The 27939-nt window shown below is 48.9% G+C and overlaps 1 protein-coding gene across 2 annotated transcripts in view; it reads right to left on the bottom strand.

The window, feature by feature from the left end:
* Positions 1–12536: 12536 nt before the first annotated feature.
* The window catches only part of DOCK1 (dedicator of cytokinesis 1), a 466830-nt gene continuing 451427 nt past the window's right edge, over positions 12537–27939 (bottom strand). For both annotated transcript variants that reach the window (XM_073240131.1, XM_073240130.1), the window contains exons 48-52: positions 26473–26618; positions 22250–22448; positions 19740–19890; positions 17329–17480; positions 12537–13669 (exon numbers count right to left, since the gene is read on the bottom strand). In XM_073240131.1, the coding sequence (XP_073096232.1) occupies positions 13574–13669; positions 17329–17480; positions 19740–19890; positions 22250–22448; positions 26473–26618 (744 nt within the window). In that variant the 3' untranslated portion in view covers positions 12537–13573. The remainder of the gene's footprint in view (positions 13670–17328; positions 17481–19739; positions 19891–22249; positions 22449–26472; positions 26619–27939) is intronic.

The raw sequence follows: 27939 nt of genomic DNA on the forward strand, positions 1-27939 counted from the left end.
AGTCTTGCATGTCTTTGGGTTTGAGGTGAGTTTCTTGTAAGCAGCATATAGATGGGTCTTGCTTTTTTTTCCATTCTATTCTGTGTCTTTTGATTGGTGCATTCAGTCCATTTACATTTAGGGTGACTATTGAAAGATATGTACTTATTGCCATTGCAGGCTTTAAATTCGTGGTTACCAAAGGTTCAAGGTTAGCCTCTTTAGTATCTTACTGCCTAACTTAGCTCACTTATTGAGCTGTTATATACACTGTCTGGAGATTCTTTTCTTCTCTCCCTTTTTATTCCTCTTCCTCCATTCTTCATATGTTGGGTGTTTTGGTCTGTGCTCCTTCTAGGAGTGCTCCCATCTAGAGCAGTCCCTGTAGGGTGCCCTGTAGAGGTGGTTTGTGGGAAGCAAATTCCCTCAGCTTTTGCTTGTCTGGGAATTGTTTAATCCCACCATCATATTTAAATGATAGTCGTGCTGGATACAGTATCCTTGGTTCAAGGCCCTTCTGTTTCATTGTATTAAATATATCATGCCATTCTCTTCTGGCCTGTAGGGTTTCTGTCGAGAAGTCTGATGATAGCCTGATGGGTTTTCCTTTATAGGTGACCTTTTTCTCTCTAGCTGCCTTTAAAACTCTTTCCTTGTCCTTGATCTTTGCCATTTTAATTATTATGTGTCTTGGTGTTGTCCTCCTTGGATCCTTTCTGTTTGCAGTTCTGTGCATTTCCGTGGTCTGTTCGATTATTTCCTCCCCCAGTTTGGGGAAGTTTTCAGCAATTATTTCTTCAAAGACACTTTCTATCCCTTTTCCTCTTTCTTCTTCTTCTGGTACCCCTATAATATGGATATTGTTCCTTTTGGATTGGTCACACAGTTCTCTTAGTATTATTTCGTTCCTGGAGATCCCTTTATCTCTCTCTATGTCTGCTTCTATACGTTTCTGTTCTCTGGTTTCTATTCCTTCAATGGCCTCTTGCATCTTATCCATTCTGCTTATAAATCCTTCCAGGGTTTGTTTCACTTCTGTGATCTCCTTCCTGACATCTGTGATCTCCCTCCGGACTTCATCCCATTGCTCTTGCATTTTTCTCTGCATCTCTGTCAGCATGTTCATGATTTTTATTTTGAATTCTTTTTCAGGAGAACTGGTTAGGTCTGTCTCCTTCTCAGGTGTTGTCTCTGTGAACTTTGTCTGCCTGTAGTTTTGCCTTTTCATGGTGATAGAGATAGTTTGCAGAGCTGGTTCGAGTGACGGCTGGAAGAGCTTTCCTTCTTGTTGGTTTGTGGCCTTCCTCTCCTTGGAGAATAGCGACCTCTAGTGGCTTGTGCTGGGCAGCTGTGTGCAGACAGGGCTTCTGCTTACTGCCCGGTTGCTATGGAGTTTATCTCCTCTGTTGCTGTGGGCATGGCCTGGCTCGGGCCGCTGCTCCAAAATGGTGGAGCCCCATTGGAGGGGGAGTGGCCGGGAAGCTATTTATCTCTGTAAGGGGCCTCCTTGCTCCCTGCTGCCCAGGGGGTTAGAGTGTCCAGAGATCCCCAGATTCCCTGCCTCTGGACTAAGTGTCCTGCCCTGCCCCTATAAGACTTCCAAAAAGCACTCTCCAAACCAAAACAACAACAGCAAAAAAAAAAAAAAAAAATTAAATAAATAATCAAAAATAAATAAATAAATAAATAAATAACGCACGATTTTTTTGTACTCAGGCGCCCGTCTCAGGTACCCAGTCACCGGTCTTGCTGCCCTGTTTCCCTAATATTGGGGTCCCTTTCCCTTTAAGACTTCCAAAAAGCACTCGCCAAAAAAAAAAAAAAAAAAAAATGGCTGCTCCTGTTTCTTTTTTCTACTGTGTCGGCCTCAGGCACCCGCTCACTCATCCTGCCGCCCTGTTTCCCTAATATCCAGGACCCCGTGCATGCATTGTGTCTGCGCTCTGGTCCAGATGGCTGGGGCTGGGTGTTCAGGAGTCCTGGTCTCCCTCTGTCTCCCACTCCCTGCTGACTCCTCTCCTACTACCAGGAGCTGGGGGGAGGGGCGCTCAGGTTCCGCCGGGCCGGCGGGGCTTGTATCTTAGCCCCTTCGCGAGGCGCTGGGTTCTTGCAGGTGTGGATGTGGTCTGGATGTTGTCCTGTGTCCTCTTGTCTCTACTCTAGGAAGAGTTGTCTTTGTTATATTTTCATAGATATACGTGGTTTTGGGAGGAGATTTCTGCTGCTCTACTCACGCCACCATCTTGGCTCCACCCCTGAATTCTTTTTTATTCATATACATCAGTGTGAGGATTTAACTCATTCAGCAGTTATTAGCTGTATGCTTAATGTATAAAGAGCTAGGAATGAGGAGCTAAAGGGAGCCCAGGAGAGCTAAGGTAATTAAAAGACAAGCCTGAAGAACGTGCAGCCAATTTTATATGGCAGTGGAGTTGAGGTGAGCCGTCCATCAGGGGGCAGGTTGGACCAGGAGCAGCATAGGTTTAAATTGAGTTTGGAAGGAAGAGATGGACGTAGAGTGATGGATACAAGGCTTAAAGCATGCCGGGTAAGGGAGGGCAGGAAGATGTAGGAGCTGAGAGGGGCCTCTGAGTCAGTATCCTGCCTTAGCATTGGGGTAAGGCCGCCGTGAGCTTCAGGGCCCTCTGCTGGCACACAGTGTGCACTGCAGGCCGGTAGGGTTGTGACTCCTTGCCATACTCAGGAAAACCCAGGGCCTTCCTGCAGCTGGCCCAGCACACAGGCAGAGAGGTTCCAAAGAAAGTGCTTCGGGTTGCTGGTTGGCATGCTCTTCTTCCCTGGTCACTAAGCCCACCTGCCCCTAAACTGGCTTCGCTGGCCGTGGTTCCTAATGCTCTGCCCCCTCCTTGTAGATCTGGGATTCCTCCCCTATAGCTCTCTGCATATTTACCCTCTAATTCACTGGGCCCACAACCTCTGTTTCAGCCCAACTTTCCCCAGAAAGCAGAGCCTGAGGCAGATAATTTATATGGGGAAGTGATGTGTGCACACACACGAGGAGCCAGGCAGATAATACACACTGCACTCCCACACTACCAGGAGGCCGGGTCTTCTCTACACTTTGAGCACCTAATGACAAAAGGCCCCTCTGTGATCCTGTATGTTGGGGGCCGGGCCCTGGAAGGCAGAGGGAGGGAAGCTGAAATCCCCTTTGGGTCCTGCTGGGTTTAGTGTACCTGTATCACCTCCTGGAAACAGCCAGGGGTGGGAGCTCAGGATGCAGGGATGGTGAAGTGGAGGGTCCAACTTGAAGCCAGTTAGCTCCGAGTTGTAGTGCCAGGTCTACGCTCAGCTTCCTCTTCTGTCAAGTGGATATAATCCTGTCTAATAACACAGAGAAAGTGTCTAGTGCACCAAGAAACACAAAGCAGGCATTCTACAAATGGCCTTTCATTTTAACAGCTGTTTGTTAACAGCAATTTCTAAAGCAGACTGTGCAGGTGCACATGCACCGCACCCACCCCCCCAACGATGCCCAAGGTCACATTCAGTGAGCGGCGGCAGTTTCCCAGGAGCCAAGCAGAGAATGCCAAGGGTTTACTGACTCTTCAGCTACTGCTCAAAACACCTGCTTCTCCCAGACACCTTTGTTTACAAAGGAAGAGGATTAGCGACAGCTGAACATTCCAGAAACACTCTCCTTATGCTGTGCAGGGGGCACAAGCCCCCACAGGCCACTCCCCGGGGCAGAAGCTTACTAGGAGTTGCTGGAACAGGGTCCCTCCGGAGTTGAGAAACATTAACTCGTGCCAAGTTACTTGTAGTCTCTGGTGCATCATGGGGGACGTGTGTGTCCCAAGCAAGACTTTACCCAGCATGTCAGTGTGTAAATGGAAATCCTGCCCAGTGGAAAAGCCTTGGCTACATCCTATGTAAAACATGTGATAAAGTGAGTTAGGAAAGCTGCCCATGACCCCCCACGATTTTATTAGTCTGCAAATATCAGTGAGGTGGGGCTGGAGTCATCCAGATAATTTGGGAAATTCATCAATACGGGACTCAGGGCTTTCAGGATGAACGGGGCCGGGCTACAAGAGAGCCCAGAGAATGCCTTTGTTCCCCAGCCTGGCTCAGGTACAGGGTGGCAGTGGCCCTGTAAGAGCCTCATCACCTCTCAGGTGACAGAAAACCTACAACTAACCCCCTACCATCCTGTAAAGACAGGCAAGTTCTTGCACCCAAGGACCTTCCTCGAGTAAGAACACCCACCCACGCAGGGCTGCATGGGGACTCGTTGCTTCAATCACGCTGCCCCATCGCCTAACGTTCTTTGTCAGGAAGAAGTAAGAGCAGTGGAGACGAGCAGTTCTAAGAGGAAAATCATTTTTTTGGTGCCACTGTGACCTGCAGAAGCGGCACTGTCCCCGGGGAGGCACGTAATGTGGGGTCAGCAAGCACTGTGGGAGACTCAGCAGCTGTGGGCATTGCCCGTCAGGGACGTGTCCTTCCCTCCAACAGGAGAAGCTGCCATCTGGCTCAGGGACACCCCTCCCCTGACAAGGCAAGTGAGGAATGGGGACACGGCGCTATGCCAAGCCATGGGCCTGCGTAGCCTAATTTGGGAATTCAGTCCAGGTGTGAATCCCAGCTTTCCCCAAAGAGCTCTCGGATCTTGGCAAATAACCCTCTCAGCCACGGTGCCTCCACTGTAAAAGGGGTCAGGGGTCAAGGTAGTGCCTACCCACCCAGGTGATGATCACCAAAGTTAGACAGTCACCAGGACAGCTCCCATCCTTGTGACCTGCACCAACTGGGTAGGTACTCCATGCACATTATGTCACTTAGTCTTCTCAATTGCCACCACAGGCCAGGTGACAGGAGCCTCCTCCAGCTACAAGAAGCACACACCTAGGGGAAGAGCAGACTAAGCCCAAAGCAGAGCGGAAGGCAGGAAGCAGTGCAGATGAGGGCAAGGGCATGGATGAACGCACCAGAGCAGAAGGCCAGTGGAGAAAGATCACTGAAACCAAAAGGTGGTTCTTCGAAAAGATCAAGAAAATTGACAAACCTCTGGAATGAACCAACAATATGAGAAAGAAGGCTCAAAATCCTAAACTCAGGAAGGAAAGTGGGGACATTGCTTTACTAACCTTATGGAAACAAACGTGCTTCTAGGCATAAGCAAAAGAACAAAAGAATTATTCTGTGTAATTGTTGATCTGGAGGCAGGGCCAGGCACAGGAAGATGGTAGCTCAGCCATGCCAAGTGGGACCCAGGCTCTCTCTGTTTCTCCGCTCTGTGCTCACCAGATGCGTCCATGCCCTCCACTTGCCCCGTACATGGTGGAATTACGCTACCCATTCCGTATGTCTTACTTTGGGTAATAAAATGTGAGCAGAACACTGGGGGGCACTGCTGGGAGGTGGCAAAGAGCCAGGGCATGCTCTCTCTGTCACGGTCTTTTCCTCCGTGAAGCTGGTGTTGGAACGGAGCTTCCACTTGCCTGGGCCCCTGAGTGCCGACAATGAGCAGGCCCGCTCTGCCCTGGGTGGGTCACGCAGCATGAGTGAGAATGACATGCATGTTGTAAGCTGCTCAGGTTCAGAGTGCACACCGATTGAGACATTAACCCAGGGGCAGCACATGGTCAGCAGCCCTCCAGCTGCAGAGCCTCTTGCCTGAGCATGGCAAATACCTCTTTCTCTTTGGCCCGATTGCGTCAATACAGGTTGCACATCCACCTCTGGACCAATAAAAGGTGCTGAGGGGATGCCCACGCTGACTGTTTAGGACAAAGCTCTCCTGGGCATCAAGCCCAGGCTCCAGTGCACAGGCTCTGGTTTTTTCATGTTACTAGTATCACGACGATGATGATGGTGGTGATGGAAGAAGGAGGAGGCTTCACAATTTGCTCAAGGTCAATCATTTGCATAAATGTTGTGCCAATTTGGTAAATGGTGGAACTAGAGCTCAAACGGATGCCAGCTTCCAGATACCAGATCCTTATGACAACGTGAGCCCTGAAGAGAAGGAGGCTCTGCTCTCTGCTTGTTCATGGTTCTGAGGCACCTAGAAAATGGACATGCGTGGGAAGAACAAACAGCCAGGCTCTGTCCACCCTACAGGGTGTCAGGAGAATGGCACAAGGCCTGGGTGCTCTGGGTTTTGTCGGACGCCCGCTGGGCTCACCGCAGGCCCGTGGGAAATCAGCCTCCTGGGGCCCCGTTCCTCCTCCAGCACATGGAAAGGCAAACATGTTACTCCTCCTAGCTACTTCCACGGCACTGGTGAAAATCTGATAAGATAGTAAATGTGAAAATATTCTGGAAAGTAAAGAGAGTAATAAAAGTAAATTATTGTTTATTTATGTATAATGATAATTCACTGGCATTTTAATTTCCTTGGCCCACTACAAAGTGTCTCTGGGAAGTGAACAACAGTGATTAAAGTTTGGCTAAGATTTTTCTACTTTCCACTTTCGAGACTCAAGTCAGCGTTTCCCATCCCACCAAAGAATTCCACTGGGGAGATCTCTTTGGTTTGTGATGCAGAGTTTTCCGAGATAACGTCAGCCCAGGCTGCTGCTCTGAACCGGAAGCCCAGCGCTCCCGTCCAGACGCACCTGCCCCCAGGCCACTCCACTCCTGGAAGCCCACCCCCCACCTCTGCACTCTCCTAACCTGAGCCTGGACACGTCGCAGCCGCTTCCCCTGCAACCCTCCCGGGTGGAGGCCGGTGGTAGCGGCTGGGCAGTGGTCCCCTTTGCTCCTCCCTGTCGATCCCGACCATTCCTCACCGTCCCCTGGAACGCCCCCAGCAGGCTCCGCCCGCAGCCCCTCCCGTGTCCTCTGCTGACCCGATTCCCCGCCAGCAGCTCTGGCCCCGGGCGGCTGCCTTTCTCCCCTCCTCAGAGCCAGGTCGCATTCTCAGGGGCTGCCGACCCGTTTCCTGACTCTGCACGTGCCCAGCTCATGGCACCGCCTCACGTGACAAAGTCCAAGCGCTCTCTGCAAGCCTCTGCACAGCCCCTGGGACTTCAGCGCAGGCGGGCCCCTGAGGTGCCCCCCCTGCCCTGTAGCCCCCGGCTTTTCCGCCTCAGGGGCTTCTCTGAAGCTGCTCAGGCTTTCCTCAGCCTGGAGGCGGGGGCAGTTAACCCCTGGGGCAACCGTGAGCCAGCAAGTACTGGGGTCCGAATGCCCCACAAGCTCACTCTCAGGTCAGGTGTGGCCAAGGCTGGGGCACGAGAAGGCCAATCATTGGCCACCAAAGGGGCGAGAAGGCTGGTGTCTGTTCTGCAGGCAGGAGGTCGCCCTGCAGTGTCTACTGAAGGACTCGCCCTGCCCCTGGGGAGGGGGCAGATGGGTTTGAGGGTGCGGTCAAGGCGCATGGTGGAATCAGAGGGCTCACCGTCTCAGCAGGAGCTTGAGGATTTGCAGAGACCCCGAGGGTGCTGCCCCACGTGGAGGGGGAATGCCTGGGGGAGAGGGGCTGGCAGGAGGTAGGGAAGTGCAGGGCCCCCAAGTACCTTCTCAAGCCTCCCTTCCTTCCCTGCCTCCACCTGTGCCTTGACCACAGCAATGAGGGGTCAGCCTTTCCGAGCTACCTCATGCCCACCAGAGAAGAGTCCAGACAGCTCGTGGGCGTCACGGAGGCTGACGGAGCTGAGACCTGGGAGGAGGAGACCATTAGCAGTAGAACTGCCTGGCCTAGTTAGGCGCTTCGGAACAAGGGGACCCAAGCTTTCCCAGAGGGCTGCAGCGGGGGCTGGGGGTGGGGACAGAGCACTGGGCACGGGGATGGGGAAGGGGGTTCTGAGCCGTTGGTAGGGCTTTGGAAAACCTGTGGCTCCTCCCCTCCCCTTACATTTAGTGGATTTCTGCAAGACCACTGGTTTCAGTTTTTTTCCATCCAAATGTTTCTTTGAATCTGCTTTCCCAAAGACTGCCTCCCCTGGGGCTCTGGCCACAGCGTGAAGACCCACTCTGGATGCCCCCTTTCAAGAGCAAACGCAAGCATTGCCCGGCCTGCGAAAGAACCGGACCACAGCTGCACGGGCGGTCTTCCCTTGTTTCAACATGTATCCATGAGAGGTGATGGGAAATAATTGCTACCCAAATTATTAGCAGGATAATAATTTGAATGATTAATAGCCACCCAAGTAGGGAAGGAGCTGTAGCATGAACACCCACCCCGGGAACAGCGTCGCTGCCTCAGAGCACCGGTGGCAGCCCCCAGGCTGCTCTGTCCTGCTCCTGGAGAGGAAATCAAAGCTGCTCAATGTGCTGCTGATCGGTAATACGGAGTTGTGCTTAACACCAGTTTGGGAGGGCTAGGAGCCTTAAGAAAAATAAAAGACTCATCTAAACTGTCCATTTCTAATCCAAAGTGAGCTTTTAAAACGTTATCAAATAAAAAACCAGCTGTGTGGTGTTAAGTGACATGACCATTCTGTGCCTCAGTCGCTGCCTTGCGCCTGCCAACCTCACATTAAGTATTCTGCTGAGTGAAGAACCTCAAAATGAGGACTTGGCATCGTGGAAGCTGAAGGGTCTTTCCCTAGACAAAATTCTAGGATGTGTTTTCTGCTTTTCCAAAACACAAGTCTCTTCCAGTTGTGCGACCCCCATTTCCTTTACCTCTAATGGCAAAGCTAGGCAGGAGGATCATCCCCACTGGCACCACAGGTTCAAGAGTTCGAGGATGCCTTCCAAGGGAGGCAGGCTCTAGATGTCCTATGTCATCTCTGCTGGCACAACCCCTGAGCCTGAGCTGCCAGGAGCTGGGCCCGGAATGATTCCCAAATCATCGAATGCCCCCCATAACTGGGGACAAACCTCTTGTCTCAGCAAGGACCCAGGTACCTGAGGATGGCAGAGTTTCTGCCTTCAGTCGCTGTATCTCCTTCCTGGTGTTCCCCCACGTGGAATGGCATCATCTAAGGGATGTTCAAAAGAAGAAAAGCCGCAGACGCAGGCCCCGCTGCCCACCATACCTCCTCTGGAGGCCGTCCGAAGGGAGGAAGCGGTGGCCTCTTCATGCCAGGGCTAAAATCACACGGTCCTCCTTTCTGTCAGGAAATGCTCGTTTCACTAACTTTCCTGAGAAACAGAGAGAAGATTCTGAGGCTGCTTTCCGGGTATAATAGCTTTGCCACCAAAGTTTATTTTTCACATAAAGCTTTCACAAAGCAGTGAAAGCCCACGGATGTCGTCTATGTTCCCGACAGGGAATCCAAAAATATGTAAGAGCTTAAAATAGCCCGGCCTTTTCTAGGTAGCTCCCCAGTCGCTGTTAGGTACCCTCCTCTCCAACACAAGTGTTCATAATGCTAAATTAACTGTTAACAAGTATTTCAAGTAGTATAATTTATGCTAATTCAGAAATATTCCTGTTCCCAAACTGATTATTTTCACTCCCTCCTGCGTTAGCAGCTGAGAGTCAGGCCCTGAGATGAAGCCTGTCCCTGAATGGTTTCTGGATTCCTGGTCATCTCCTCAGCAGTTTTCTCCAGAGGCGTATGCCAGCTTGCATACCTTGTGCCAGGGCTACGATCTGTCGTGTTTGTGCCAGGGGGAAGGACCGAGGGGGAGGCCATCCCTCAAGGTCAGCACAGCCCTTGGGAAATCCACCTGCTCCTGCCTGAGCTGGCATCACGGGAGGGAGGGCCTCAGGCTTGCTGTGGCCCTGCCTGGGGGCATCTCTCTGCCCACTCACCCCAGGAAACAAGTAACAACATGGCCAGTTCATATTATCATTTTGACTCATAAAGAAGTTTATGACTGGAGAGAATAAGTGGCTTGTCTGGGGGGTCTACAGATTCTGGGATTCTACCCAGGTTTCTTTAAGTCACCTCCTTCTGGCAAAACACCACTTGTAGAGTGTGTTTGTGGTGGCTTACCCCTTGTCTTTTATGTGAATTTCTTTTGTTTGGAATATCTCATTATACTCCAGTTCACAGAAACAGCCAAGAGGGGAGAAAGACAGAGACAGAGAGACTGGGAGATTTAAGGAACTGGTGCATGTGATTGTGGGCACTGGCAAGTCCACAATCTGCAGGGCAGGCAGAAACTCAAGCAGGGTTTCCACATTGCAGTCTCAAGGCAGAATTTCTTCTGCCGGAAACCTCAGTTCTTGCTCTTAAGACCTTCACCTGACTGGATGAGGCCCACCCACACTCTCAGGGGTGATCTCCTTTACTTCAAGTCAACTGATGGTAGATGTTAACCCCAGGCAGTACCAGATGCTTTCTCAGCAACACCTAGATTCGTGTTGGTTTAATTGGTGCCATAGCTTAGCCAAGCTGACACAGAAAACGAACCACCACAAGCCTTGCCCAGGGCGGAAACTAACTTCTCAGTATTATCAAAATGAGCTTAGCTGTGTCACACATCCACACCGTTCCTGATTCCCTCCCGCACTTGGATCCCACATCCTGGCCACCACAGGACCTGGATGGAGCAGTCGTTGCTTTGTGCTGCCCAGGGATAAATGGCAAGTGCCAATCTCAGCTTATTTGGGTGCAGGAACCCTATGGGTTTCCTGTTTCCTGTTTTGGAGCCATCACCAACTGAACAGTGTATGTTTCAATAATTTGAAAAAGGCATATTTTGAAAAACAGAAAAAGAGTAGAAGTCTCCAATAGACTTAAAAAAGTAAGTAAAATACTAAAAATCAATGGAGACCGAACTAAACAGCAAAAGCTAAAAGCCATCATACCAACAAAGACCTGGGTGAACATGACCCCTAAAGCCTGTTGTTGTAGAAGAATCCAGGGCCAAAGATGATGAAATCTGTAAGGAAAGGAAAAAAATCAAATCTTTTACATGAAACAGTGATTTTAACACTGATTAAAAAATAATTCCTTTAAATACTAGGAAGCAATTTCTACTCACCAAGGGTTGTTTTTAAATAAGAAAAAGATTTCTACACTTGTCAAATATAGCTTATATACTATCTTCTTTTAATAAAGATTTGAGAAAAGCACATTTTAAACTGGGTAGTTAAAATAAAGATGGTTTTATAATAGCTCAGAAAGTGTTTGGGAAGGGTAAGAATAAAAGCAAAATTTAACTGATTGTGCGGGAGCTAAATTTGGCTTTGAGCTTCCTGGCAACCAAAGCAAAAATAGAACAGAAGACCCTAACCCTTCCTGTTTCAGAGTATGCATTCTCAGTGAGGCAGTATCACTCCTGTGGGAGTGAAAAATAGTCCTCAGGGAGACAAAATAATCTCATTTTGTCAATGTTAAAGTCATAGATAGATACAAAGTACATAAACTGGGTATGTAGTATATTTGGAGTGTTAAAATTTCTTTATGGGGAGTGATAAGGAAAAAAATGTCTAAAATGGGAAATAGGTTGAGCAACAGTTTCTGCATGAAAGGAATACATCATTATATCTAGAAAGGCAAGCTTTCTCCCTTGAACCTCATTCCAGAAGGAGTATCTTAAGAATGTAACTGACACAGAGGTCAGTTCCTCCTTGATTATAGTTTTGCAGTTGAACCCTTGATTTAAATGGTGAAGAACTTGTGTGCCTGCATAGTTTGAGAAGTTCACTTTTTGTAAATACATTTGCCTATTTATAATTTATATCTGCAAATTTCTGCAAGGTATAAAAGCGTCCAGTTTTCCCTCCCTAACCACAACGTTCGCCAAGTACTTTCCAGCTCTAGACGCCAGCGTGGGACTCACAGCAGCAGGGTGTGGGGGAGCATGGGGGAGATCCAGCCAGAACATGGAGCATGGGGATTATCCAGGGACTTCCTGGAGGAGGCTGTGATACATGTGAGAACTGGAACCCGGAAGCCATTCTAGAATAAAAGCAACCACTGTACAGCCTGGTAGTCTTACAATTTGGGGGGAAAGCTTATGCAATGTGAAATGCTGACTACCCCCCAATTATCCACTGTGTCTCCTATGCTCTCCCAGTTTGGGGTACCAGTACAATCATTTCAGGGTCATGGATAAGATCCAGCTTCTAACATAGTTAACAGATGTTGAATATTTATCTCAGTGAAAGAGTACGGACTCATAAAGAAAAAAATTCCATATTCACATATGCCTACAACTTCCTGGAGGTGGAATGAATATTTATAACAAATACAAATAAACTAGGGGACAGCTAGTATGCTGCAGATTACAGGTGAGTGTGATTTATAGCCACAGAGGACCCCACTACCTTCTTTATTTCTTGCCACTTAAGATCCAGGGAAAAGCTCTGAAGTTTGATGCCTCTCAAGTTAAATGACACACCCTACTCAACAAAGACCCCTCGCACATGAGCAGCTGCAAAAGCTACAAGGAGGTGGGAATGATGTGCAGCCAGACATCTCGGGGACAGGTGAGGGAGAGGGCGTCAGCAAGTACACGGCTGTGCTCTGATCCTGCAGGACAAGCAGACATGCAGAGGGACATGGGTGCTGGCGATTGAGCTCCAAATCAGAGACAGTTAAACTGGTGATTAAGAATGCTGTTTGAGGAAGATGTGCACATCCATAAATATGGGTCACAGAGCTCTTTAAAAAAGCAGAATTAAGAGAAGCAGATTTGTATTTTATAGCAAGGGATAAATAAATATTGTGTCAGACACTGAGCCTTTTTAAATAGCCTTTTATTTTTTTGTTGTCAATGATTAACTTTTGAGCCTACTAGAAGAGTATCATGATGACAGTGAATAAAAAAATATAGATGACAGAATAAAAATATTAGGTTATACAAAGTTAGTTTTTAAAAAATCATTGTCCATCAACTTGAGTTTTGAAAAAAAAAAACCCCCACAAAACTTAATTTGCATTTCTTTACACTTCCAGTAGTTAAAAACTAAGAACACATATCGAGAATCATTTGCGTACGTCTATTACAATAAACAGAAGGCCCACAAGAATTAGAACACGTTCTAAGAACCATCATATATACAAACTTCTGTACAGAATGAGGACAAAAAGAACTCACGCAATTAAAACCATCTCCTGTGGTATACATAGTCTTTTTTTAAAAAGAAAGAAAATGTATCTTCCTATACTCATATTTATTTTTTCACTTGATCCAGTATTTTTAATGGTGCTTCCACTCCATAAATTAGTAACTGTTCAGTAGCTGAGAAATACCAAAGGGAATGAGGAACTTCCCTGAAAGCGCTGACCTCGATTGTCTGATGTAGGCTGAAGATACACTGAACCAGCGAAGTCACACCACCAGTCGTAGTGAGGAGGGTCTGATAAAACAGAGGGTCTGGCCCGGAGAGCAGAGAAGATTGCTAAGCTCAGTTACTATACGGTTCCTTGCACACGGTGGTCTCTCTGACCTTTCCCACGAGGCTACACTCAGGTCAACCATGCTCTTTGCTAATGTGTCATTTGGCACAGAAAGGACTTTGGAGCAAGACTTGGGCTCTCTTAGGAAGGACATCCCCAGGAGTCCCATAACAGTATTTTCCAGACCTGTGTTCACCTGGCTCCCATGTGAAAGGCCACTCACTCCGTGGCTGAAAATGACCTCCTGCTAAGGAAAAGCAACTGCACGACATGTCAGACACCACAGGTCTGATAAGGCAAACAGACGCCGGACACGAAGAAGGTCTGGAGGTGGGGGAAAGATGCCAGCTCGCTCTTTCGAGGAGGCCCTGCTGCTCTCACTGCACAATCCCAGAGTCCACTGACGTCTGCTTGCGCGTTGTCTTTGGCGGGGGAGGAGGTGGCGTCTTGCTGGGCAGCGGAGGCGGCAGATGCTGGAAGAAGAATATGAGAGACGTGGCATTACTCACGCCCTGGCAGGAAACAGCCTCCAGGTGGGGCCTGACCTGGCAAGGTGGCGTTGAGGGCAAGTCGATCCATACCCTGGGTGGGGACTGCCCACTCCATGTGACCTGGGGCTGGCAGGTCTGAGCTGGCTACAGGCAGCGAAGGGCCTTTCTGGCATCTCTGAGCAATCGCTTTTCACAAAGCACCTCAGAGGTCTGCACGGCCCCTGAGAAGCATAACCACTGCTCTTTGTGTGGTTGTTTAAAATCCAGGTGCTATTGACCTAGGGACCCCTGCAAACAGACCAGTTTCTGAACCAGGAAGTTTAAAGGTTTAACAACAAGTAGATATGAGCAAAACCGCACCCAGGGCCAGCCAGGCAGCCTGGCAGTGCCACAGCTGAGCTGCTGTCAGTGAGCGCCCTCCTCATGCCCCCGAAGATGCCTCCAAACTGTTCAGGGACAAACAGTCCTTGAAATGCTCCTCAGGGTGGATGAGAGGTGCTCCCTTGCTCTCTGAACTGGAAAGGCCACGTAAGAGAGGGTCCGCCGGGCCACAGGCACCTGTAGCCAAATGACCTGTTTACGAGGTAGCTTTTCACCCATAGTCTCTTCTGAAACTGCAAAGGGGGGCCAATGAACGAGGTGAGGGGGCTGTTTAAACTCTCCGTGAGGAAGACACAGAATATAAAGAAATGGGTGCAGCTGTGTCCCAATAAAACTTTATCTACAAGAAGAGGTATCAGGCTGGATGCCCATGGGCCACAGTTTGCCTTGGATTCCCAAGAAAGATCGTGAATTTACAACTGCAAAGATGACAGAAAAATGCTGCTCCCTGGACCTGCCAGGGTGTAAATGACTGAGAGGGCTCATGTTCAGTTGCTCTGGGCACCCAGTGCCCATCAGACACCTGACACACAGCAGATTTAATGCGTGCTGACCGGGCAGGTGAACAAATGAGTCAGTGGATGAAGAAGTGAAGGGACAGATGAATGAATGAACAGACCAGGAGAAGGGGCAGCAGGCCACAGGTGGAATGAGGCAGAATGAATTACTTCTGGAGAACTATTGTCTAAGTAAGGTGAGCGTGGATGGTTAACAGCCTCTCGCTGGAGGCTCACATTTAGCTCAATGTGAGAAGAGACATCAAGGACAGAACATGACGCAGCAGTCTCGCACTCTTGCTCAGATTTCCTCCTGGTTCACAGAGAGTATATTTTAAATGACCTAGTGCTTAACACACAGGAGAAAATAAATGTGCAAAAATACAGTCCATTGTAAAAAATGAAGTAAAATAATATACTCATAAGTCTTCTTAAGATTGGTAAGAATGGTTAAAAAGAAACACCTATTTCAAGATCTGGTAACAAAGTTGTTTACATGTGGAAGCCACAGTGACTAGGTCAAGGGCGAGCACTCGTGGGCCAGGCTGACGCAGTGAGTTGCAAGCAGGATGTCAGCGACGCCCTCTGAGCCAGATATGAGCAGGGCAGGCTTATCACTATTAAGCAGAATGACAGCTCAGATCATCAGTTCTAAGAGCCATTTTGAAAGACATGACAGCTTACCATGGCAACAATGAGAGACAGAGTCGACTACAAGCCCAGGCCGATCAATGAGAGTGACAGGAGGGTATCGGTCACCCCCGATGGCAGATGAATGATCATTATCCTACAGCAGCTCTCAGGGCCTGCACAGAGGGAGGCTCCCTGGAAACACACCTGCTCCCAGCTAATCACGACCCACTGACCCACATACAGGCCGCCAGCACAAGCTTTCATGCTGCAGGTAAATCAAAAAAGAAACAAACAGCAGAGAGACTTGGGTAATTAATCTAATTGAATTCACAGCCCTTTTTAAAGGGAGCCGAAGCTTTTGCATGGTTAGTTCCTGCCTTAACCAAAAGCGTGTGACATCAGGATCACGGGATAATGTATCGAAGGAACTGAGACGATAAAATGCTGCCCGTGAATCGACCTATTAATAAAAAGGGATCTAGTCATCCTTCCAAGCTCAGAATTTTCAGCTCACTAGTACAGGGAGCCCTGGGGGGTATTCCTGCTTTTCCAACTAAATAAAGAAGGGATTGATTAACTAAGCTGCTGGGAAAACAACAGCCCAACCAGTCACTGTTCTCACTCAACTCATTGTGTCTCTTTTCGCTCTGACTTGCAGTTAAAAGTCCATGGGGCAGGCCAGGCAAATATTTCTACAGTTGCAATGAGCCATTCCAGCCTCTTAAAAAGCCATCACAGGGCACCTGGACCCTTCTCCAGGGCCAGTCCCCCATCGTGGCCCTTCTGGGGACAGAGGGCTGATGTGAATCGCGTATCCCTTTACCATCTGAGATGAAACCCCACTGCTTGTTTTTTTTTTCACACAAAAGGAATAATCAAATACACATACTGCAAATAAATCCCTCTCCCTTCCTCTCATCTCTCGAGACATGATAAACTTGCAGAACACTCAGTGAAATACTCGCCATAGGAGAAAGCATGTATGTATTGTTTTTAAGGGGACAAAGCATGCTCGCCTTGATAAACACCCACGGGCACATATGGACCTCGCACTTGGAGTGCTCCACAGCAGCTCTCTTGTCATTTCCCTGAGGCTCACCAGCTGCACAGATGGACAGGGGTACTTTACTCTTCAGGTGGTACTGACTTTATTTTATAAGGCTAAGAGCCCTGTGGCCAGCAGAGGGATGACCCTGGAAGCTGACCTCCTGGCACTGCTGGGGCAATGCCACACGGCCCCTCCAGGTGCGTGCTGACTTGGATGAGGCCGGGCTGGTGAACAACAGAGACCCCTGTGTGACAGCAGCCTTGAGCACCAGGACAGGAACGCGGTGGACCTCAAGAGAACATTTCTAGAACTTTCAGCTGTTAACCACAGAGGCACTGGTTTGAATGGCTTTTATGGCTCTAAGCTTGTGTTTGCATTAGGAGGCCGGCCCAGAGGCCATGGAGCAGTGGGCACATCAGACAAGAGTAATGAAGAAAACAGTTTTCAGGGGGTACCAGCAGGGGTGCATGCTTATGGTGGCCAGCACCCCAAGTTTAACAGGGAGGGGGGGTTTCAAGGCTGGAGGCACAGTGAGGGGTGGGTGGCCTGGGTGGCCTCAGGAACCCAGGGTATGTCCAAACTGGAGCCAAGTTTCTCCATGCAGCAAGTGCCTCTCCCCACACGGGAGTGGTCAGCACCAGGGTCATGCAGCCAGGGGAACTGGGGGGAGAAGGGCCTCTCAAGGGCCAAGTTGGGGTCCAACAGGAGCATGCCCTGTACAGTGTGACCTTGGACAGCTTCTTTAAACGGTCAGACAAACCACTTCTCAGAAAAGCTACTTCCCCAAAATCAGACTTTTACAGGACTTCCACCTGCAGCAGAATGGCCTTGGGGGTCAGGAGTTCCCCTGTCCACAGCTTGTTCCCCCTCTCCCTTGTTTGGAGGCCCATGTGGGGACATGTGTCTCTATGTGGTGGCGATGGAACGGAACTGCAGATCCCACATACGGATCACTTTGGCCTTGTTCTCAAAGTCAAATGTTGGTCAGTCCAGAGTAAACAGCCTAATGCCAGGAAGGCGGGATCTGCCCTTTGTGGAGAGAAGAATCACATACCCAAGTGGCCGATCCCTGATGGACTTACCCTCTGGTGGGGAGGAGGGGGTGGGGGCACCGGTGAGCCCATCAAGTCCTGGTTCTCCATCAGTTTCCCGTAGTCTGCCATGCTGCCTTTGAGAGGCAGAGGAGGCGGGACCTCGGCCACGTCCATCCCGGGCATGCCATTCAGCTCCAGACCTAGGCAACAGAGAGGATTTAACATGGCGCCCATGTCCCCACTGAGCCCGCGTGCAATGTGACTGCTTCATGTGCTCTCCAGGGGAGGCAAAAATACTTTGCCCTGCTTGTCAATAGGCCAGAGAAGCGAGCAGGGAAGGGTAGAGAACTCAGAAGGCCAGATGCCCTCTCAATGGCATATTCTAGAAAGAACACACAAGTACCAGGAGGCACCTACCACCTGTGTGGAGAGGAGGCATCAATGCTGTAAAAACAGCCGTGTGAACCCCAGACGCTTCTGATCCCTCCTCCAGCCTCTCTGCCTCGGTGGTGTCTGAACAGCAGGGTGTCACAAGGACCCTTTACACCTGGTGTCTGCAAAGCCCAGCCAGGACCCTGGACCCAGCCTCCTGCAGCTGTTACTGGAAAGCGTCACTAAGCGAAGCATAACAATGCGGCCCACATCCCCTGCCTTTCAAATCTCTCTCCACAGAAACCCCATGATTGTGTGAAAGGAAGTTATTAGCAGAAACAGTCACTGCGGCTGTTGCTTTAAATAAGCCAAGGCAAAGTACAGCTGAAGTAAACTGAGCAAGTAGCCCTTTTTCCAATGGAGGCATAATGATTGAGATGATGGATATTTTCTCAGCCCTTGTTGAGACTCTTAGGAAAAATGTGTTTTTTCTTTAATATTAAAGAGAGGAAACTTGACATTTTTCTGATGGGTCTTTCTGGATGGGTCTCATTTACCCGATGGCCCATCAGATGAAAAGCCCTTCATCAGGAAAACGCTTCCTAGGAAGAGTCGTGTAGTTTTATGAGGATGCCTCGCCGTTGCATCCGGGGGAAGGCTTCTGACTGACAGCAGGCCTCATGGCTGGCTGGTTGGTGAGCTGTTTTCTTTGTGGCAAAATACATGTAACGTAACATTTGCCATTTTTAGGCATGCAAATCAGTAGCGCTAATTGCATTCCAAATGTGCAACCATCACCTTACCTCCGAACTTCTGAGTTTTCAAAGACATACCTGCCTCCCCCAGCCCCTGGTAACCTCTCATCTACTTCATGCATCAGAATTGCATTCCTTTCTACGGCTGCATTAATACTCCATTGTGTGGGTATTTCCTCAGAGCGTGTTTTATTCATCAGCTCATCAGCTGATGGACACCTGGGTGGTTTCCACCTTTGGCTACTGTCGATACTATTGCTATGAACCTTCACATGCAAGTGTCTGTTTGAGCCCCTGTTTTCAATTTTTGGGGGATATGCCCAGGAGCGCACTTGCTGGGGTGACTCTGCGTCGATCGTCATGTTCTACCGAAGTGTTTTCCACATCAGCAGCAATGGGGTTTAGTTGCAAAAATGTGAACTATTTAAAAAATAATGATAAAATAATTTTATGAAAATAATCATGAGGTAATCGTGTAAGGATATGAAGGCATAATACTGAAAAACCATGTCCCTTCCAGCACCCAGAACACTCTTTCTCACTCAATTAGGCTCACCCATGGCTGCAACCCTGATTCACCCACCGAGTCCCCAGAATCCTGCCTGTTCTCCTTCCAGCAAGGAAAAAACCACCTCATTCACCCCTAATTCACGGGGGGCCCTAATTCCAACAACTGGTGTCTTTTTCAGAAGGGGAGAGGACAGAGGACAGCCCCGCATGCCGACGGAGGCCGGGAATGGAGAGAGGTGTCCGCGAGCTGAGGGGTGCCAAGGAGTGAGGGGGGCGGGGGGCAGAGGTGGCCCTGCCCACACCTTCATTTCACACACTTCTGGCCCTGGAGCTGGAAGAGAATACATTTCTATTGCTTTGAGCTGCCAAGTTGGTGGAAATATGTTAGGGCAGCCCTAGAAACTGGGGAAAACTGGAAGAACAAGCCCTGCCCTTTGCCCTTCCCAAAAGCTGGAAGTGCTTCTGCACCTTACCGTCCTCCCAGACTCAGGAAGGCCACGGCCCTCCCGGGGCCCCCCATCAAATGATACAAAACCGGGGAGCGTCCCGTGTGCCCCTCCAGCCTCCCCCAGCAGGCAGGTGGTTCCGAGACCCTGGGTCGGGGGCCCCATAAGTTCCACCAGGGAACTCGAGAAGCCCAGGACTGTGCCTCGGCCCCATGTGCTCAATCCCAAGGCTGGGAGGCACCTAGTAATGGGGGGCTCATGGGGCGCTCCTCGTCTGCTTCAAGGACAGGAAGTGAGTCTAACGGCAGAGCCGCCAGTCATGTGGGATGTCACAGAATGATGTCAGGAATCCCCATGCGGAGCAAGTCCTACTTACTGGGCTGCAGACTGAAGCTGAGCTTGGCCCTCGGCGTGACCGGAGGGGGCGTCGTCTGGGAGGACGGGGATGGGGACACTGAGAAACGCCTTTCACTGCTGATGACGTTGATCACCTGGCTTTTTGGTCTCTGGGGCCGCAGGGGACTTATCTACATTGGAAGGACAGAAAGAGTGTTGTTAGGATCTGTCATGGGCTGAGTTCCGTCCTCTGAAAAGTATGTTGAAGTCCTAACCCCCAGTACCTGTGAATGTGACCTGATCTGGAAATAAGATCTTTGAAGATGAAGTCACGAGCAAGTGGGGGTGGGGGTGGGGTCCTAATCCAGCATGACCAGTGTTCCTATAGAAAGGGGAAATTTGGGTGCAGACATGTGTACAGGGGGAGAAGGCTGTGTGAACATGAAGGTAGAGGGCAGGGTGACGTTTCCACAAGCCAAAGCTGGTAAACCTTCAGAGAGCAGGGCTGGGGCAAGAACGGATCCTCCCTCCCAGGCTTCCAAGGACGCCGGCCCTGCTGACACCTTGATCTCAGACCTCTGGCCTACAGAGCTATGAACAATACATTCAGGCTATTTAAGCCCCTAGCCCATGGTACTTGCAGAGGACAGCCTCTACACCTGTGAGCCCTGTACTCACAGACCTTGCTGGCACTGTCACCTAGAGGAAAAGGCCCCTTGATAGCTGGGCTGGCTCAAGAATGGTAAGTCTGCCCCTGGGGAGAAGGCAGGACTCCTGGCCTCTGGGGCTGCAGCCGTGGTTCTGAGGCTCGTCAGAGGCCAACAGGGGTCAAGGTTCTGTGCGCTGACCTTGGTGTGATCCTGCGGATTTGCTGAGGGTACTGTGCACGGGCTGTGGGGAGGCCCATTTTGGCTGAACTCAGCCTGTCTTTGCTGGTATCCTTGCAGGCAAACGGCCACAGAGGGAGGGATAGAACTTGTGCTGTGACAGCCAAATGTCTGGCATGGCCTTTGGCTTCTTTTCACACAGCTTAATTCTGATAGGCTCTGCCATTTGGCTTAACTTCTCCGAGGCTCTTAGCTTAAAATGGAGCTTAAATAAAAATATACGAAAGGTCTTACAGTGTCTGGCATTTGGTCAATATTCAAAATATGTTTCTGTTAATTCCCCCACCCAGGTGTGATGACCTGAGGACTCTATGTGGACTTGAGGGAAGGTGAGCTCGGCCAGTGTCAGCAGGGGCCCAGGCTTCCCAGCATTTCCAAACAGCAGACAGACAACAAGGGGTGGTTCATCAGAAACCCCTTAACCCCAGCGCCTGGGCACTTAACGCAAGCCTCTGGCCAGTTCCTCCCCATGCTTGGCCACTCATGCTGCGGTGAAACAGCGAAGCTGCAGTCCATGCCATGTCCAAAGGGCTCAGAAGAGCATTTGCCTTCCTGAAGGCATGTAACGGCTCTCAGGTCTGCCCTCCTCCTTTAGACAGCCAAGCAACATGTGGCCGCTGGTCCCAGTGGCACACAGTCTGGATGAAACATATCCTCTGGTGTTCGAGATAGAAACAAGCTGGGAAGGATGTCTTATTAAAAGGTGGCCCCTTCTCAGCCCTTTGATCAAGCAATGCTTCAGTTGTGGCCACTGGCTGGCAAATGCCTGTCCCTTTCTGGGGTGGGGACAGCGGTTCTAGGCCTGACTTAGCCATAGAAGCTGACAGCCTGTGTGAGCTGCTGCTTTATGTTGTTTCCAGTCTACAAATAGCACTTTCTGAATAAAGTTCACCCGAGAAGCTGTGCCTCATTTTGCCCCCAAACTGCAGACACCACTCTGCACTTCTGGCGGCAGCAGCCCCCCAGGCCCAGCCCCGGGACTAGAATGAGCTACAGGGGTGTTTGCTGCCACTGTCACATGCCGGGGACTCTGGAATGAACGAGGTTCCTGGGGAGCTGTTTCTAATGTCAATTAGCCAGCACATGCTGGGTGAAGCCCCTGGAACTCCTTCTGAAAGCTGGCATGAGACGTAAATGGGCAACAGATGAGGCGGAGGGATGACAGGAGCCGTGTGCCTGGCAGAGCCCAGCGGGAAGGGGCTTCTGGACTCCAGGCAAGCATAACACTCAGGCAGTCACTGCGGCTTAGCACTCTGGTCAGCAAGGGGGGAGGGAGAGGCTTCAGTTAACACGGAATACTTGGTTCTACCAACGAAAGCATTCCTTGTCCATCTTCTGCGATATCAGGAGGTGCTGGAGGCAAGTCCAGCAGTGGTGCAGAGAGCCTGGAATCCGTGGTCCTGCTGACGGCTGGCCCAGCCGCACGCGCACGGGGCATGGGTGCTGAGACAGGCTGGCCCTGCAGAAAAGCTGCTCTAGCTGTGCTCTGGGGGCCTGGCGGCAGTGGGTCATACGAGGCGAGGGCTGAAGGAGACCCCAGATTGTCACGTGGCTACTTTAGAGCAAATTCACTGAAACCCAACTGACAGCCTGTTGACGAGACATGGAGCGAAGTGGGTCCCGGCCGCTGCCACCCGGTGGGGAAGGCCCCCTGCGGAATTACCGTTTCTGAGAGGATCACGGCCTCGGACTGCTGCAGGGGAACATCGCTGGGTTTGAATTCCTTATCGAATATCTCCTGATGTTTGCTGTTCCTTTTTTCCTTCTTCTTCTCCTTCTTCTCCTTCTCTAGGTCGTCCTTGTCCAGCCTGTCCTGGGACCTGGAGTGCATTTTCTTTGGCAGGAGAGGCTCCAGAGCAAACCTGAAGAAAACGGTTGTTTAAGTCACTGATGTCTGACTGGGAGAACAATTGCTTTCCACCCTGCAGGTGTGTGTAAACACATTCACCACGAATCTGAGTGCTGACTGGGAACCACCACATCTTACAGAAAAGGAATGATTTTAAGAGGGAGGCCAAAGGAGAGTTAAGATACCCATTAGCCAATTGCAATGGATGGACTGTGCTTGCAACCCAATAACAACAAACTGGAAAAAAATCGGACACTTTGCAGGACAAGGGATGAAATGTGAAATCTAAGGGGTTATAATAGTGATATTAAGGGATTCCTGTAGATTTATGATGGGAGAAAGGTATTTGGGGTATATTTCAAAAGGGGAGCCCTTGCCTTTTAAAGATTCATACTGAAGTGTTCACAAATACGATGGGGAGAAATAGGCAGATGCAAATATGTTTCTGGTATCTTGAGTCTGACCAAGTCTCTATAGTCAGTTTGAGATGACAGGTACGCCAGCCGCTGCAGCTGGGAGGCCTTTGGGACGGCTCAACAAGAATTCTGCAAGCTGATTACAGGTCAGAGGTATGTGGACGTGCCCTTAGTTTTTCAGCAGATAAGGGAGCTGGAGCTGGAGGACCTGGGTCCCAGCTCTGCCACCCACTGGTGAGTCTCCATGTCCTCCAACCACAGGCTGGATGTCACTAGTCTCAAGATGAAATTTGTCAACACCCTTTTGCCTACTGGCGCCAACCAGTTGGTATAAAACCACGTTAATGGTTAGTTTACTGAGTAAACAGATCTTGGATTAGTTTCTAAGGCACGGATCAAAGAGGAGCAATGCACACACGTCTCCATACAATTGTGGTTTGTGATTTAATATTACACTGAGGGAGGAGTCCATCCTGTTTCTCTCCTGGTAGGTCATGTCAGGAGAGGCAGAAATGGGTTCAATTCTAAGATTGGAATTTCAGCCTCTGCAGCAAGAAGGAGTTAGGAAAGAGGCCAACACAGAGAAAGGTATAAAAATGTCTTAAAAACTTTATAGTGTAACTCACACACAAGGTATTATGGGATCCTATATTTTCAAAGTATAACACATAATAAAAAAGTAAAATAAAAGAGAGATGGTCTCTTAAAAAAAGTCATATATATAGGAGAAATAACCTATACTCTGATTTCTAATAAACGTGTCTTTTAAACTGTGGTCGACACATCATTTCCATATGGCCAGGAGATGCAAAACAGGAAGCCAAGGGGATTCACAGCAACTCCCGGCCCTCTAGCTGCCCGACACCCAGGTAGTCCCCGAGCCCAGGGGCAGGACCAGCCACAGCCCCCGTGATGCAGGCTGCCTGGACAGGTAGCCAGGCCCAGAGCTTGCCCCTGAGAGGCCCCAGTCCTCCAGGCAACCTTCCAAGCCTGACCTCCTTGACCACATGGAGAACAAACTGACTTCTTCAAGGGGGGATTGATTGCAAGAGAAATTAAATCCAAAAGCCAGTTGCATTTTCATCCCAGCTGTACTTTCTTTTAAACTTATTTGTGAATGGGCACATTTAGAATGAAACCACTGCTCTGATCAAAGAAGCCATTAGAGCCACCTTGCTCTCCACTACGGGAGAGGTAACATGGAAGACATCATTCAGATAGATCGCTCACAAGAATCTCATTACAAATGCATCGAAGATACAGACTGGTGAGAACAAGAACCACGTCCCCTACTTTCCGTTTCTCCCTGCATGACTCGGGGTGCAGCAGGATTTGTTGTTAAGGCACATTCTGTTTAACAGTAGAGATATTGAATGTAGGCACTGATTGTCAGTAGCTGCTAATGACACCGAGAGATAAGCAGGAACAATGTGCTCCTGTGTGGAGGAACTACAAAGCCATTCTGTCCCCAAATCAAGCCTGAACCTAATCAAGCCTCTAGATGCAACAGCCAATATGGAGGAAACGTGGAGGACAGAGACACACACCAAACACCACTGCAGGGGATGCAATCGGCAAAATTCAGATACAGATGAGCAATGTAAATTTTTGACAAATTGTAAGAAAAAGCAAAGATAAGAAGGAGAAATCTATTGATTAAAAGAGAAATAGAGATGTATCAACCAATAACTCAGTCTCAAGAAAACTAAAAATGATATTTATGGCACAATTGGAAATTAACACCAATATTTGATGATAATATAGAATTGTTAATGTTAATTTTTTACACATGATAAAGGTAGTATGTTTTGTAAAGGCAGTTATGTTTCTCTAAGTATTTACCTTTTAGAAATTCACACTGCTATGTTTATGGGTGAAATGACATGATGTTCAAAATTTGCTTCAGAATAATAAGGGGTTGGGAGAGGGTAGGGTAGAGCCTGAAATAAGATTGGCTAAGAGTTGATAACTGAGGCTGGCTCATGGGCACAGGACCTCAAAACATTCTGTCCCCTTTGTGTATGTCTGAAATGTTTCCATAGCAAAAACTTAAAAATGATTGATGAAATAATACACTAGTGTTAACTTTGATCATTAAGGCATTTTGGGACACCTGGGCTTTTCCAACTGGATACACAATAACCAATACATCAATATCCATTATGTGTCAGATATTCTATTAGAAACAACAATAAAAATTTCCATGATTTTATTCTAGGTTTGTAGTGCTTGAGACAATTAACACAGGGGAAAAAGTAGACATCTTTCAGCTTAGGGGAGAGACCTGAGCTGTGAAATCCACACATGTCCACAAAGAACCAAGAGAAAGACAGGTTGCATTTCAAATTTGTCACATTATGAGCAGCACCTGCCTACAAATAGAACCTTATTCTGTGCACAACCTGTGCCATTTGAGACCAAAGTCTCATTTTCTCCACATTAGATACACAGCTAAGGTTGGCAACCCCAAGAATGAACAAAAATCTGGACTCTATTAATAAAGATGCCTTCTAGTTAGTTCAAGGTTAAATAAATTCTCCTGGGAGGAGCCCATGGCCCGTGCTCATGTATTCACGCATGTGATATTCCTCCATCTAAAACCTCCAGATCAATTTCCACCCTCATCCCATGTTCCTGGAAATATAAAATCCTTTTCATAACTAGCCTGGGGATTTTCTTGGGGAGAAGCTGAATTAACTTCTTTAGCAGTCTTGTGCTAAATGACAAGCACGCATGATTTAAATACCTCTAAATTGAGGATTTCCATATGGACTTGGCCTTATAAGAAGCAGACACCGAAAAAAATTACTGTTAAGAAAAATAATGTTGGTATAGTTTTCAGTCCTCCATTAGGCACATCAGTCATTGGCAACAAAAGACACATAGATCTGAGCTGTCCCTTGGGGCGTCCTGGACGTTCATGTCTGCATGTCGCAGGGGCCAGGAGGGAGCCTGTGGGTTTGAAGGTCGATGGATCGTAAACCAAATGGGGTTGCCCAAGCACAACTGTGCAGACTCCACAGTAAAACTGTTCTGATAATTAAATTACAAGAGACACTTTTGGTTTAATAAGAAAAGAACAAACTTTACATATTTGCTCCTCAAAAACACAAAAAAAGATCAATGCTGAGGGCTCTTTCTGAATGCTCTTTGTTGATGCAGGAGACCTCGTGAGAGCTCTGCCAGTATTTCCTGGTCTCCTAGGGTCCCCTCTAGCCCACTTGTGCTTTTGGGTGCCCAAGAGCAGAAATGAATCTCCCAGGAAGCCCTCAGGAAGGAAGGGGGCTCCACTGTGACAGTCCTTCATTGGTGTGACACCACAGCAGTAAGCAAGGGATGGAAAAGTGCAAGCATGTGGCCAGAAGGGACCAGCACACTCTTCTGGGACAGGCCGAGGAGGGCTGAACACTCACTGGAGATACTAAAGTTCATGGAAAACCTTACCCAAAGGATTTTTTCTCAAAAACTCACAAGACCCTGGAAGTCATACTGGCATGACTGTAGAGCCTCACAGTCTCAGCTTTGGGAGGATTTCAAAACATCCTCTCAGTTGTGATGAAACAAACCCTGGGCTCTCCCTGGCCCCTCCAAGCCCGTGCCCCTCAGCTGAGCCCGACTCACCCATCAGAGCCCGGCCTAGAAGGGGTGCTGTCGGATGACAGGGATGAGACAGATGCCACAGACAGGGGCCGGGGGGAGGCAGGCATCGTGAAGGACCGGACCATGGACCGGGGACGGCTGCCCCTTCTGTCATCCAGACTTGAGGGCTAAGAAAGGGAGAGACATTGAGAAGGACGGGTTGTTTGATGTTTATGCCAAAGACGTCCAGCCGGCCCTGCCTGGCATGGTCAGACTCTTGGGACCACATGGTCTTACCAGTCTGGAATCTAAACTAAAACTGTCCACACTTTATAAACAGTACATTCTCAAGTTCAGAGTCAAGGGTGAAAGTGATGATTATTTTAGAGTTTTGTAAAACATTACCTGATCCTGTGAAAAAAAAAAAACAGAAAGAATGTTAAATTTTAAAACTTCTAAATGCAATTTTCTTTACCAAGACCACAAAACATCAATCTATTCCAAAGTCATAGAAGAATGTACTGACCAGAAAATTTAATTTATGGAGTAACACCTAAAATGTGATGAAAGAAGTTACAAGGTCTTTAGATGAACTTGATCCATCTCCGCATGCTGACACATTGTGCAGATCACCAGAACACACGGGCGTGGAACGACTGAACTTCTCTACACTAAAATAACATGCTCCTGCTGCTTAATGAAAGGTGGGCATCCTCCCTGGCCGTGACTGGCACTGTGGATTAGATGCAGCCTCGGCAGACCTGCTCAGGCCCCTCCCCTCCTGACCAGGTCACAGGCTAGTGATGCATTCCTGAGAAAAACGCACTGGATGGAATTTTCCATCCTCTCCTGGGAATATTACTGTATAATACCAAGTACCATCGAAACACAGCATGTGTCAACACCTAATTAGCTAGAAAATGCTAGTGTACCTGTAGCCCCAGCCAGATGTTGGCACATCTGGGACTGCAGCTGCTGCAGAAGCTCTTTCCTTTAACCTGAGGTTGTGGAAACCAAATTCCCATGGGCACTTCCTCTCTGCATGGCCTCCAGCTCTCCATCCCAAACACCACCCCACTGAAGCCGGCATCACACTCGGTCAGTCACCTAAGAGACATGCTTGGGGCCACAGCTGATTACAAACTGCGGAACTCTTACTTCCACATCTGAAAAGTGGGCCTGTTTCTAAACTACGGGTTTTGCATGTGAAATACCACTTGATTGGTATACTAACTCTTTAATAATAGAAAGTTCAATATTGCCAAAGAACAGTTTAAAGCAGGAGTTGGTAAATAGCTGTTTTCTGTAAAGGGCCAGATAATAAATATTTCAGGCTTGCAGGCCATTAGGTCTCTGCCCCAGCTGCTCAACTCTGCCATTGTAGCATGAAAACAGCCACAGACGATACAGAAACGAGTGTGTGTGGCTCTGTTCCAGTAAAACTTTATTTATAAAAAGGGTAGTGGGCCTACATGGCAATGAGTGGCTCAAGGCAGCTAAGTGGCTCTA

The sequence above is a fragment of the Manis javanica genome, chromosome 7, assembly GCF_040802235.1.
Source record: "Manis javanica isolate MJ-LG chromosome 7, MJ_LKY, whole genome shotgun sequence".
NCBI lineage: Eukaryota > Metazoa > Chordata > Mammalia > Pholidota > Manidae > Manis > Manis javanica.